The 13,404-nt window shown below is 44.2% G+C and overlaps 1 protein-coding gene across 1 annotated transcript; it reads left to right on the top strand.

Moving 5' to 3' along the window:
- Positions 1-6,973: 6,973 nt before the first annotated feature.
- On the top strand, positions 6,974-11,421 carry LOC115764247 (mucin-5AC). The gene is made up of 4 exons (XM_030707165.1): positions 6,974-7,149; positions 7,223-7,661; positions 7,695-10,018; positions 10,076-11,421. The coding sequence occupies exons 1-4, from the start codon at positions 6,974-6,976 to the stop codon at positions 11,097-11,099; spliced, it is 3,963 nt and encodes a 1,320-aa protein (XP_030563025.1). The 3' UTR covers positions 11,100-11,421.
- Positions 11,422-13,404: the final 1,983 nt, after the last annotated feature.

The raw sequence follows: 13,404 nt of genomic DNA, 5'->3' as shown, positions 1-13,404 counted from the left end.
GAGAGCAGTCAGCAGTCAGCAGTTAGCAGTTGGAAGCCCAGCGGCGCTTTCTCAACTGTTTTTACCGGAAATGGTAGCTGACGACCTTATCAGTTAAAAAACACCTTAAAAACATCATAACAATAGCGAGTTTGTGTCTTAAGTCTTTTGTTTATGGAAAAGTATATTACTTGGCAAAAGATTTGCTGCCTAAACATCTAGCCCATCATTTCATTAAACTGAATTAATCCAGATTACTAGCAGAAGAAGCTTAATAACTTGAACGTAATTTGCAGCAAGTTTGCGCCTTAAGTCTTTCGTTTTAAGTATTATCATAGGTATTAATTAAACTATGCAACAGCATTTGATTGCGTCTGAACCAGAGTCGGGGCCCATTAAACTGAAATGGATTGTTCTGGGTAAATTTTATATATTTTGGCATTTTTGTTTTTGCCATTTTTGGGCAGTGAATGATTATATTCGCTATAACTTTTGTACATTTTAGAGCCGAAATTCCAAAAATTCTATACAGCAATCTTTACCTAATAGGAAAAAAATAAGCGCTTTACCCATGATAAAAAATGCACTCTGGCTGTCTAGCCTATAAAGTGTCTCTCACTAAAATGACCTTAAAAGATCTTTGCCCAGTCCCATAATATTTTTCCTGGTTTGAATGCTCTCATTTCTCTAGTATCAGCTGTGAACCTGAATAAGGCTGGATAATCTTTTAGAATGTGTTCTGAAGTTTTTCAATTTTTTTGTTCGATTCTGCACGTTTTACCGTTGACAATTTTGAGTCTTTTCAGGTGCTTTTACAGTTTGTATTAGAATAGAACCTTGTGATAATCCGAATGATTCGTCACTTCGTTTTTTAGCCTGGGAGTCTTTTGCTATGTCTTGCGCTCTGGAATAGTTGGCCGTCTTTCGTGCAGGCTTTTTGCGTTCGTTCATGAATTCTGTGCCTCATGAGATCCGGTCGTAGTCCGGTCGTGGTTCGGCTTCCTAGAAGTACAAGCTGGTTCCACTCATGTCGATTCGCCAAGGCTCTGACACAATAGAGAATTCATAACTAATATGTCAATTCATTTGATATGTGATTCATAGATTTTGCAAAATTCATGAACGATGGTTTGTTATTCGGCTTCAAGTTTCTAGCAAAGAGACCACGGTGGGAGAAAAATGTTGATTATACATATATAAGTTTCCTGTCCTAAATAGCTTTGCTATGATAAGCCTTAACAATAGGCTTTTACATTCCACTAGATCATCAAATGATCATTGATCAAACAGAGATCAAGCTTGAATCAAACTTAGATCAAATTGATCTTGAAAGGTTTAAGAAAACGTTTAAGCGTGACAAACCGAAAAGCTGCGTTATAAATTATGTTGACTTAACGATTCTCTAAGAAAAACTTTCTTTAAACAGTCAATGTGATAAAAGTTGATAAAAGGGTGCGGCACATGCATTGATGTTTTATGTCTAACCCAGTTGAATTTCACACGAGCTGAATTGATTGCCTTGTAGTATTTTCTCGAAGAAAAAAACCATTAGCAATAACTAACTCGGTCTCTTGAAGGTCACTTTAATTACAAATCAAATTACCAGAGTACTCTGGTGCTCTTGATTAACTAAGCTAATGAAGTGGTCTATCTGTCTCCCTCTATTCTCCTCTATGATTCACTGCCTCTGTCTCTGTCTATGCCCAACTAGAAACAATGGACAATGGCAAAAAAGCTGCAAGTCAATTGGTGCTCGCCTTAGCTCGTAATGTGGTGATTACTTAAATTACGTTGTTGATGTTGTTGTACTCAAGAGTTGATGTTATTGTTGGTAATGACAGAGGTCAAGTGTGTTTTGGCGTCAAGAAAGTTGCACGCGAAAGTTCAGGGCTAAACTAATTCCAATTCTAGGGCTAGCTGATTGCAATGCCAGCTCCAATTTATCTAGTAGTTAGTTATAATTTGATTTGAAAGCAACTTTTAATCATTAACTGTGATAATTTGGCAAAGTTCCGTAATACTCATCCCATGTTTTACATAAGAATGGAATATGTTAGACAAAAGGTTTAATAATACATATAAGCTTATTATTCACAAAATTGAATATACGAAGCTTTAAAAGCACATAAATTGTCAAGCTTACATTTTTAACAACTGTATGATCCACTTCACTTTTAAAAACTTGTTAATACACATGGTTGCATTCCATTCTCAAGTTGTACAGAATAAGCTTTGAAAGCACCTAAAAGCTTTACAGCTAAAAGCTACCGAATAGAGTCAACTATCAGATTTGTAATGCGATTAAAGTCTTAAATTGTAAAGCTATGTTAAGCTTCAAGTTAAGCTATATACGAAAGCTTTTAAGCACATTAAAGCTTTGTTGGGTTTAACAAGTATCTAATTTTAATCGAAATTCGGAGTTTGCTGTTTAACATTTGTTGAGCAGTATACTACTCTTAAATTCTTAACTATTTTTTCGACTTAAAGTTAATCTATTTAAGCCATAAAGCGAATATTTAAAACGTTTTCTACTTGGCCTATTACCCATTCGAGGTGCACAGTATATGTCAAAGTTGTTAAACTCAAGCACTGCGACAGTTTCACTTCCGTCGAATATGGTTTAACAATGTGTCAAGTTGAATAACAAACGGAATGTTAAGTAAAATGAAAATGAAATTAAAATGTCAAACAATCATAAAACGAATCACTTTAATTGCTTCGGGGTGTTCCACACAGAGACTAGGCCATTGTGCATATCCATATGTATATGTATATATATGGGAAGACAATATGATGCATTTAGTTTATGAAGTTAATGACAATAACAAACGGCACAAAAAATTACTTAACAGCAACTTAATTGTTGCCACACACACAAACACGCACAACCCAGTGGCGGCAGCGCAGTCGACGCTGACGTCTAATGCGCTTCAGTGACGCCGCCGTCGCCGTCGCCGTCGGCGGCGGATTGGAAATGCACTCACCAAAGATTGGCTCACATTTAATGTTATTGTTATTGTTGTAATTGTTGTTATGTCTGTTGCCGCAATTGAAACAAATTATTTGCGTTTTGATTGTGGCCAATGTAACACACACACACATGCAGAAAGACACGCATAGCGACAGCAATTATTTAATTAAAATACATTTTTTCACATTTGAAGTTTAATCGAATTTTGCTGTGGCTACTGCAACAAATAAATATGCAAAACTGAAATTACGTATGCGACGTGCTGTACGCAGAAAAAGTTAACTGTTGAAGGAAATTGCAAAAACCATGCAATGCCATAAAAAAAATAAGAAGAAAATAAAAACCCAATAGAAACCATAAGTGAAAAACTCTGGGAAACTCTTGGAAAACTATGCAAAACTCAACTAGTTGAGGCAGTTTACATTTTACAAATTGCGAAACCTGAGTGCATGAAAAGTCTCTGATAAAACCAATTCAAAACAATATTAAATTGTTGTCAAAAGACAGCTCCAATTCGATTATTGCCAGAGATAAGCATTTTGTCTTCACCAAGTCTTAAATCCGCACTAGGACAATGAAAAACTGTATTAGAAAATATATTAGTAAACTATAATAAAATTTGTGAGGATTGTTTAAGCTCCAATGTATACAAACAATATATTATAAATTATAGTTTATTTATTTTAGCTTAATTTATGACGTTATGTGGAAGATCAAGCAGGTATAATCTTTTGAAGCGTCGTGTGTTTGTACCATTGTCTAAGAGATCTAGAGCCAAGTTATTTTAATAATTGTGCAATCTGTTTTAATGTATATCACAGTTGATGAGCAACTCATATCAAGAAGCACCTGTAATAGTTCTTAGGGTCATAAACTGATACCTGTGCAGGTTTTCTATGTTGGAATTGCTTGCTGTTCCCCATAGCTGCATAGCCTATGGCGATGCGGGTTTAAAAAGTCGAACTTTGTTCTCATATCCAAAAATCGGTTTAAATAAAATGTACTAACAATGGACCTTAAAACACCGTTACACTTAAAGAAAAAGCTGTAAATAAAATATCAAATAAAACAAAAACAGCTCAAAGGTGGCAAATATTGCATAAAAATGTTGTGTCGATAAGCAGACTGAAGAGTTAAACTGTATTATAGAAAAATACAATTTAAATATTTGAAGAACATTTCGAGCCTAAATGCAATCAATGTAGTGCCACAAATCGAAACTCGCTTCAAATTGTTGTTAGCTTTTTGACTTAACTGAAGTTTGTTTTTGTGGTTTCCCGCATACTTATCAATGTATGTGGCTGCCATTATGTCATTATCACTGGCATTAACGCTTTTCATTAACTACAATACCAGCGGTAGCCAGCTTTGATCTATTTCTTAATTGAGGCCTTCTGACCGACCAATTGAATATCAACCGAGCGACATTAGAGCATATCATATGCAGTCGAGTTTTACTATCTGCACAATAAAAGACTGTGAAATGAAATGATATGCAATTTGCTTAACTGCCAAGTCGATTTCCGCCAAGCGCAAGGCGGAAAAAAGTATACAAAATTGTTGTCAAAAGTGACAGCCAGAAACCAACAAGACGACAAGTATACAAATTTATATTATCATTGAATAATCTGGAAAGTTACCAAATAGATTTTGTTGGAAATTGAAAATGAATATAAAATGCCTAAAAGGAAAATATTTGCAATAACGAATGAAGGGTGATGGCGGCGGGAGCGGGGGCAGGCGTTACTTGAGCTTAAAGAAAAAATTGAAATCGATTAGTTTATTATGATTTATTTTGCAAAATCATTGTGGCGAACAACAAAGTGATTGAAAGAGAGAGAGAGAGAGTAGAGGCAGAGGCAGAGGGAGAAGGAGAGGGAGTGAGGGGGGAGGGGGCAGTGAGGACAAGTGGCAGAGATCCTCCTGGCCAAATGTGACGCAAGAGCATTGACGATGCCGCTGCCTATGTCGATCTTGGCCAGCTCTGGGCTGATTGTGCGGAACTGCTTTTTACGGTCCATTGCAGCCAGTCTGTGCAAGTGCGGGTACTCCGGCTGCAGCCTATCGAAGCGTTTAATTTTCACTTAATTGCCGTAGTTAAATCATAAATTAACAGACTGCCGTAGAAAGCGACGACGGCAACGAAAAATATTGTCGATCGTCTACGTGGACAACGTTGACATGGTTAGAGTCCAGCAGCGAAGCCGTTAGCAAAATGAACTGTTAGATAATCTTGTCAAAATGAATGCAAGAAAGAGAGGGCAAAAAAGCACTCATTAAACATAACATAAACACACTCACAACGAGGCAACGCTTATGGCCAAAGTATTTGGCTCTGGCTCGATGCCTCCAACAACTCCAACAACCGACTAACCTGACTACGTGCCGCGCATTCTAAATGGCCCCAGCAACTTGTCCGCTGCCGTGCAACTGGAATTCGTACTGGAGCTCAAACTGTAACTGGAAATGGAACTCTAACTACGGCTCTGACTGCTACTTAGGCGCTGCTTGTCATTTCGAAATAGTCTTGGAATGATCCAGCAGCCAGTTTTTAAGTCCAGCTTGCCGCAATGCTGACTAAATTGCTACGATTCGTGACGTTTCTAAATAAATGCTCGGTGCATTCTTCACATGCACCATAACTTCCTCCAAAGCCAAACAGATTTCCGCATTCCTCGTCAACGTGTTTAGTTTTCGTATTGATTGTTTCTTATAACTTGACAGATTCCTTTCAATTCTCTACTCTTTAATGGTATGAATATAGTTTTTAACAAAATTATTTATTCATATTTCTAAACAGATTCTTAGCTGGTCTATAATTGTTTTCTGGGAAGGTCTGTCTCAGGCAGAGGAAGACTTCCTCGTCACCATTAGGTATATATAGTTATTCTGAATCAGCCAAGTTGACCTAGTCAGGGTCAGTCAGGGGAATACCACCACAGTAAGCTACGTGAGCTCGTCAAGCCTCAAATGGTCTGAGCAGAGCACTTGAACTAGTAGACGAGTCCCAAATCGAGCTAGAGGTAGGCCCAGGCCGCGCCGTGGCCTGCGATCTGCGGGACAAGTCTAAAAATCATATTCGTGCGAGCACGAGAAGGCACAATAGACACGAAATCGCTCGAAAACACACTTTTTCATTATTTCATATTATTATTAAGTCTTGATTTTTATTATTTTTTTTTTTTCACACAACAACAAAATGAAATGTGTAAAGCAAATACACAAGAAGCTGTTCGCTGCAAAAAACCCAAATTAAATTCATGAGAAAAGTGGACGGTAAAAGTGTTATTTGAAAAAAGTTTAAATGAATTAGTTAAAACTCTGTGATTGATTTCGTCTGCTGCATGGATTTCAAACTGGGTTGGCGTGCCACAACAAGGACAGAAACAGGAACAGGAAAAGAGCAACATAGTTATGCATGAAAACAAAATAAAAATGCATTTATGTATATTTTAAGCAGTTAGTTATTTCGTGACGGGACGGGTAGGGACATGCCTTACTAATTCATCTCGTGTTCGGTTCGTGCGGAGCTTCCAAGAGCAGACTCGTGCCCCTTCTCTGTTGCAAATAGCCCACTCAGAAAGGCCTAATGGCCAAGGTTAGCCCAATTGGGCTGGGGCGGGAGTATCTAGAGTGAGTGGAGGTAGCTTGGTGACAGCAATAATTCAGTCGGATGCTGTGCCCACAGACAGGCAGAACTTTTAGATGAGCCTCGCCTCTACACGGGCACGAATCTCAGCTCCGTTAAGATGCATGCGACAGGCACGCGCGGTTGGAAGCCCCCACGGATTACATTGGACTTTCTGTGCGTTGTATCTCAGACAACAAAATGTCAAATGCCATAAGTCAGCCATCGATTGTGTCCAATACAAATATTGAAAGCGCTAATTCCATGAAATCATTGAAGATCCCTTACATCGCATCATTTATTTGCAGCGCTCCAAAATGAGCAGTTCAGTCCGGATGAGGATTGCACAGCTACCGCTGCCGCCGCTGCTGCTGCTGCAGCTGCTGCAGTTGACAATGTTGATGGGCGGAATTGGGGCATTGCCCACGATACAGCAGCAGGGACAACAGAGTGGTGCCAACTATGTGCAGCAGCTGGACAAGAGCTTCTTCCAGCCACCAGAGGTTGAGCAGACAATTGACGAGGTGCAGAAAATACTGGCCAATGATCCGGCGCTGCCCAGGCTGACACGGTAAGTGCTGGCCATGGAAGGCAACAATTCCACTAAGTGGGCATGTTTCTGCTACTTTTGCTTATTTCGACAGCGGCGAGATCGAAGAGCTGTACGAGAAGGTGACTCGCGAGGAGTACGAGAAGAGCATCGAGGCGGGCGACATGAGCCGAGCGGACAGCATGCGCGCTCTGATGCTGGTGCTGCCCTACAATACGGACAACAATACCGAGGAGAATCTGCAGGAGCTGTATACGCGTCCGCCGGTGACGCGGGTAATTGATGCCTATACGCCACCCAATCCAATCAAATTTCTGACGCCCGATCCCAGTGCCATGCCTCGCAGCACAGTGCCCGGCGGCAATCCCGCTGTGGCTGCCACCACCTACAAGCCAGCCTATGCCAATCTGCAGAAGCAGCTGTTACCGGCGCCCACAGCGACTACATATCATCCGCCAGCGCCGGCGCCAGTAATGTACCAGTTGGCTCCATCGCTGGCCAAGCCTAGCATGGACTTCCAGCCGGTTACCAATGTGCCGCAGGCTTACGACTACTCCAAGTCACAGTTAACACAAACGGCGCTTCGCCCTGCCCAGCAGACCGGCCAGCGCTTCAGCTCGCATTACAGCGCCAAGAATGCACAGTTTCTGCGCAAGCCGAAGCCGGCCCTGGCCACTTCCAGCAGCACAGTTAAGCCCGTGGCGGACATTCTAGAAAGTCTGGGTATTGTGGGCGGAGCTGGTGGGGGCAACGGTCAGTCCACTCACAAGCGTTATGCCATTGACGATTACTATCCAGCGGAGAGTGCACCACAGCCGGTCGTGGCTGTGGCGGATTTACGTGGACTGCAGGGCGCACGCATCCGACCGGATGCCTATTCCAATTTCAAGCCGCTTAACATTGGCGAGGAGCTGCGTGTGAAGCCCGAGGTCGAGGGTTATCTGACGCGCTTTGGCATTGTAAAGAAGTCGCCGAAGGCTTTAAAGAAAGCTCAGCCCACGGCGGAGCCAACGGGCGCCCACACGGAGCTATCGACAGCAACCGCCAGGCTGCCGCCACAGAGCAATGCGGAGCTGGCTAAGCTGCTCGAAAATCTGCAGGAGCTGGAACGTCTGCAAACGAAAAGTGCCCGCACAACACCAAGCACCACCAGCACTACCAGTACCACCAGCACGACGACCACAACAACAACAACAGCAGCGCCGCCCACATCGCTGCCGACGGCACAGCTTATCACCCATGGTGCTCCTTTGCTCATTGAGCCGAAAAAGCCGCGGCGCCGCATCGATCCCAACATAGACATCAACTTTGCGAACGCAGGCAACCACCAAAATCCAGCCAGCTCAACGGATGAGCTGTCCAAGCTGCTGCAGAATCTGCAGGAGCTGGAGAAGCTGAAGATTAATCCCGAGAATGTGCTGAAGGCAACTAATCCTAACACCCATGCGCTCAGCAATCGTTTCAGCGTGAGCGACACCAGCAACACAGCTTCATCAACAACAACAACCACCACCACCACCACCAGCACCACGGCCAAGCCGGCCAACAGCGATGCACGTGAGCTTCAGCTTATACTGCGTCAGCTGCAGCAGCTGGAACAGGCGAATGCCGTGCGCAAGGCCGCCAGCAAGCCAACCACCACCACCACCAGCACCACGTCGAGACCGAAGCTGCCAATAGGTCTGGGCTTTGGCCTTGATTCGGCGCAGGCCAGTGGGCTGGGCGCTGCGGATCTGCTCCAGCTGCAGCGTCTGCTCAGCGACGACAGCGAGCTGGAACGACTCTATGAGCAGGCCCGGAATAGCAAGAAGGCGGCCAAGAGCAGAGCGACCACCAGCGCAACCACCACCAGCAGCAGCACCTCCACGACGACGTCGACGACCACGACGACGCCGCGTCCCACCAAAGCGGCAGCTGCAGTGGATCACGCACAGTTCGAGGCATTGATAACACGCGTGCAGCAGCTGGAGCAGCTGCAACAGCCCAAACCGACCACGCCGAGCTTTAGCACGCGCAATGTCGCCGCACTTAGTCTGGGACCAAGCCTGGGCCTGCCCAGCAATGATTATGCGCAGCTGCAACAGCTGGCCGGCTCACCGCTAATACTGAGCCAGGACTTTGGCCAAGTGGAAATCTCGACGGCCGCCTCAACGGCCAAACAGCGCCGCCGACCGCTGAATAGCTTCGAGCGCAGCAATGGCCTGCTGCAGGATGTGCAGCCGCAGGACTATGTGCAACTGCAGAAGCTGCTCAGCAAGGTGCAGGAGCTGGAGCGTGTCCAGCTGCAGGAGGCGCGCCCGACAACAAGCCATCAGCTGGTAACCGCCGCCTCCGTGCGTACCCAAAACGTGAAGAGCTTGAACGACGCACAGATTGTCTACGCACAGCCAGCCGCATTAGCTGACCCGGAAACGAATCTGAAGCTGGAACTGCCCGTCTATAGGCAACCGGCAGCAGCGTATACAACTCCCTTGCCAGCAAGGCATGACCTGACCTCTAGCGAGGAGCTGCGCGAATTTGCCATGTCACAGCCGGCTAATCCACAACAGAGCCGGGATCCGGATCAGGATCAGGACTTCAAACACTATCAACAGTTCTTCAGCAGCCTGGAGGACAATGGCGAGCGTCAAAGCTATCAGCACATGCAGCCCATCTATAAGACCGTGACACCGGCGCCAGCATCAGCATCAATTAGCCAAATGCAGCCGGTGGTGTTACCGGCAAAACCACCAGCACCACCAGCAAAACCCGCTCCAGCCACGCCAAAGCCAACGCGCAAGCAATCCGATTTGGCGGAGCTGCAGAAACTACTCTACAATACGCAACAGTTGCAGAAACTGGGCGTGGCGCTGCCCAATGAGCTATCCCAGCAGCTGGAAAGCCAGTTCCAGTCACAGCCCAGCACCACCACCACCACCAGCAGCACCAGTACCAGCAGCACCACCAGCAGCACCACCAGCAGCACTACCAGCACAACAACGACAACACCCGCACCATTGCCGTCGCCATCACCAACCCATGATTCATCTTCGCCGGCGGTTTTCTCGCTCACCACCAGCAAGCCAGCATCACCACGGCCGCCACGTCCCAGTCCCACTACAGAGAGCAGCGTGGAGCTGCCCGTGTTCAGTGCCACGAAGATCATTGAAGCGGCCATAAAGCGGGCAGCCAATCGCATTGGTGTCTCCACGGAGCAGTCCTTGAGCCTGGGTGCAGGCAGCGGCTTCCGCCGGCGTAGCGATGACGATATGGAGCTGGGGGTGGTGGACGAACAGGATGGCGTACTGGATGGCGATCTGATGGCCGAGTTCAGTGAGCTCAACTATCAGCTGGCCAAGCCGGAGCCCCAAGCGGAGGCCCGAGAGCAGCCAGAGCTGGGAGCTGATCTGACTGAGCTGCAGCGTCTAATCAGCAATCTGCAGGAGCTACAGCTGCTCAACGTAAGTCTGGCCCAGATGAAGCCAGCTTCGCAATCGCAGATGGATGCTATTTATTTGCAATCGCTACCACCGGGCATTGATACCACAAAGCCGCGTAGACAGAGCTTGGACAACAGCAGCACCATCGCCAGCACCACCAGCGCCACCAGCAGCACCAGCACAACTACACTGGAGCCGGAGGAGGCAATTACAACGCAGGCTCCGACGCGCATTAGCCTAGATCTGGGACTCAGCGATGGAGAGACCGATGCAGTAGCGGGCAGCGATGCAGACATCTCTACGAGCACCACAACTGAGGCCAGCAGCAGCTCCTCGACAACGGAGGAGTCGCGCAATGGCTCGCTGGATGATCTGGCCGACTCGTTCGGGCCCGATCCTGTATCCGAGGAGCCCCCGCCGCCCAAAAAGAAGAACGGCTTCTATTTTCTAGCCGATTGGAACTCGTTCCTCGAGGTCGGCGATGGCGATGATCAGGTAGTGGTGCGTCTGAGTCCCAAAATTGGCGATCCCCGCGACTTCCTGGCCGTCTAACTGGCCCCTTGTCTCCCTGATTGGCCAATGTAAATAGTATCATTTACCATAACAAAATCCCTATCGTTACTGCGTGTGTGTGTGTTGTATTTATTTTAGTCACTGGTTTTTTTTTCCTCCGCCGCCTAAGGGCCCGGGCTGACCGGGTCGTAGTCATAAGTTGGGGCCTAAGCCTAAGTTCTAAGAGTCAATAACAGAAATTAAATAAAAATAACGATGAACAAATGTGCTTGAAAGAAATGCACTCATGCGATTTTAAAGGCATCTAGGCATCTGAGTTTAAAAATAAGAACAAATATTATATATTCTAGTTTAATAAAGATGTATAATAAAGCCGAACGAAAAACAATTGCACCACAATGGAAATCTATGTATGCATATACATAGCCCTGGTTGTTCTGATCGGCTTCAAGCTCATTCTTCAAACTCTTTTTAGCTGATTTTTATCTCTATTTATCTCTATTTTATATATATTCCAATTGCTCACACTCACTACGATGGCTGGAAATGGTGATTTAAAGTAAAAGATGAAGAGTTACATTTAGAGTTACGGGCGGAAAATTCGTGGAAATGTAATGTTTACAACGTTAAAACTAAGTTTATTTAAATTCTTTGAATGGATGCTTGCATGGACATATGTATGTATAATTGTAGCATGTGTGTACAGACATGTGTGCATGTATGTATGTTTGTATGCTTGTATACTTGTATATTTGTATGTTTGTATGTTTTTATGTATGTATGTATGCATGTATGTACATATGTATGTATGATACATGTATGTGTGTATGTATTTATGTATGTATTCATATGTGTAAGTATTATACGCATGCATATCAGTATATAAGTATGTATGTATGTATGTATGTATGTATGTATATATGTATGTATGTATGTGTATGTGTGTGTATATGTATGTGTGTATGTATGCATGCATATATGTGTGTACATATGCATGAATGTAGCAAATGTAGTTAAATTCAAGCTACGCTGTAAATTTAAAAGCAACGTACTTTAAAGTTGTGCTTTACTCCTCGATTCTCATGAATTCAAGTAAGCCTGGCAGTATTTCTTGCTTAAACTATTGGTTTGTTTTTTTTTAAAGTGTTGAGTTAATATTAAGGTATGTATATGTATTTTTGGTAATATTTGTATACATGTGCGTTTGCATGTATTTATGTATGTATGTATATATGTTATGTTGTTATGTATGTATGTGATGAAAATGAACGCTTAGAAACCTCCACCGACAACTGTGGAAAATTGGCGGAAAACGGTTGTGTAAATCTTTCTTGCGCTGTGCGCAGTATTCACTCCTGGTTGAAAAATTGCGGGTTAAAGGCTCTATGGCTTAATCCGATCGGATGTAAACATGTTTTCAAAGTTTAACATCTGAAATAATGATTTTGGAAAGCTCACCTGATTGCGTAAAATCCATTTTGCTGAGTGGAATTTGGGTTTTAGGTAGAATGGGGGAATTTGAATTGCTTTCGGGTGTGGAATAGTTGAAAAGGATGTTTAAATTATAAAAGTAAACAATGAAAGCTGATATGGTGACCGTATTCGACTTCAAGTTTGTGTTGAAGATATTTCTAGGCATCAAAGTGACCCACGTCAAAGCTGTCGCAACCAGATTGAAGCTACCAGCAGAGCTGGAAATGCTCCTCATTTAATTCCAGCATCTCGTACAAATCGAAACGAATTTTAAAAAACTTAAATAGTCGAATATTTTTTCGAAGACTGAAAATCATAATCCTTTTCAAGTAAAAAATTTCTTTTAATTCAAAGACTGTTCGCGTCATATATTTTTAAAATGACTGACACAGCGCACACCGATATAAATGCTGATAACGTGCTGCAATATCTGCGCAAGAACCTGGAACCAGTGCCATACAAGATGCTGATCGCCCACTTTTGTGAAGCGTTGGACACGGCGCCGAAGCAAGACGAGGCTAAAACACGCCTCAATAAGGTGTTGGTCACGTCCATTAACTCGGGCGCCATAATGCATTGCAATAACCACTTTTTCGCTGGAACCCATGCGGAGGATATGGAAGGAGTCATTGATTTAACCCAGATTGAGGATATATCCCCGAACCTTAGCTCCATCTCATTCTCTAGTTGCGAAAGCATCCTTTCGACCGAGGAAGCAAAAAAGTCTGAAGTATTTGGCGAGGCGAGCGACACAAATGATGCCAGTGAGGCTGATGGGGATGGTGAGGGCGAGGGTGACGAAGACCGCTCGTTGAAGTCAACATCGAACTTGAACACCCAATCGAATCCGGAGGTTTTCCAATTCGCATCG

This window comes from Drosophila novamexicana, unplaced genomic scaffold (genome assembly GCF_003285875.2).
Source record: "Drosophila novamexicana strain 15010-1031.04,08,12 unplaced genomic scaffold, DnovRS2.1 tig00000820-arrow-pilon, whole genome shotgun sequence".
Lineage (NCBI taxonomy): Eukaryota > Metazoa > Arthropoda > Insecta > Diptera > Drosophilidae > Drosophila > Drosophila novamexicana.
The sequence above is the reverse complement of the archived record's forward strand: the minus strand, read 5'-3'. Positions and strand labels throughout refer to the sequence as shown.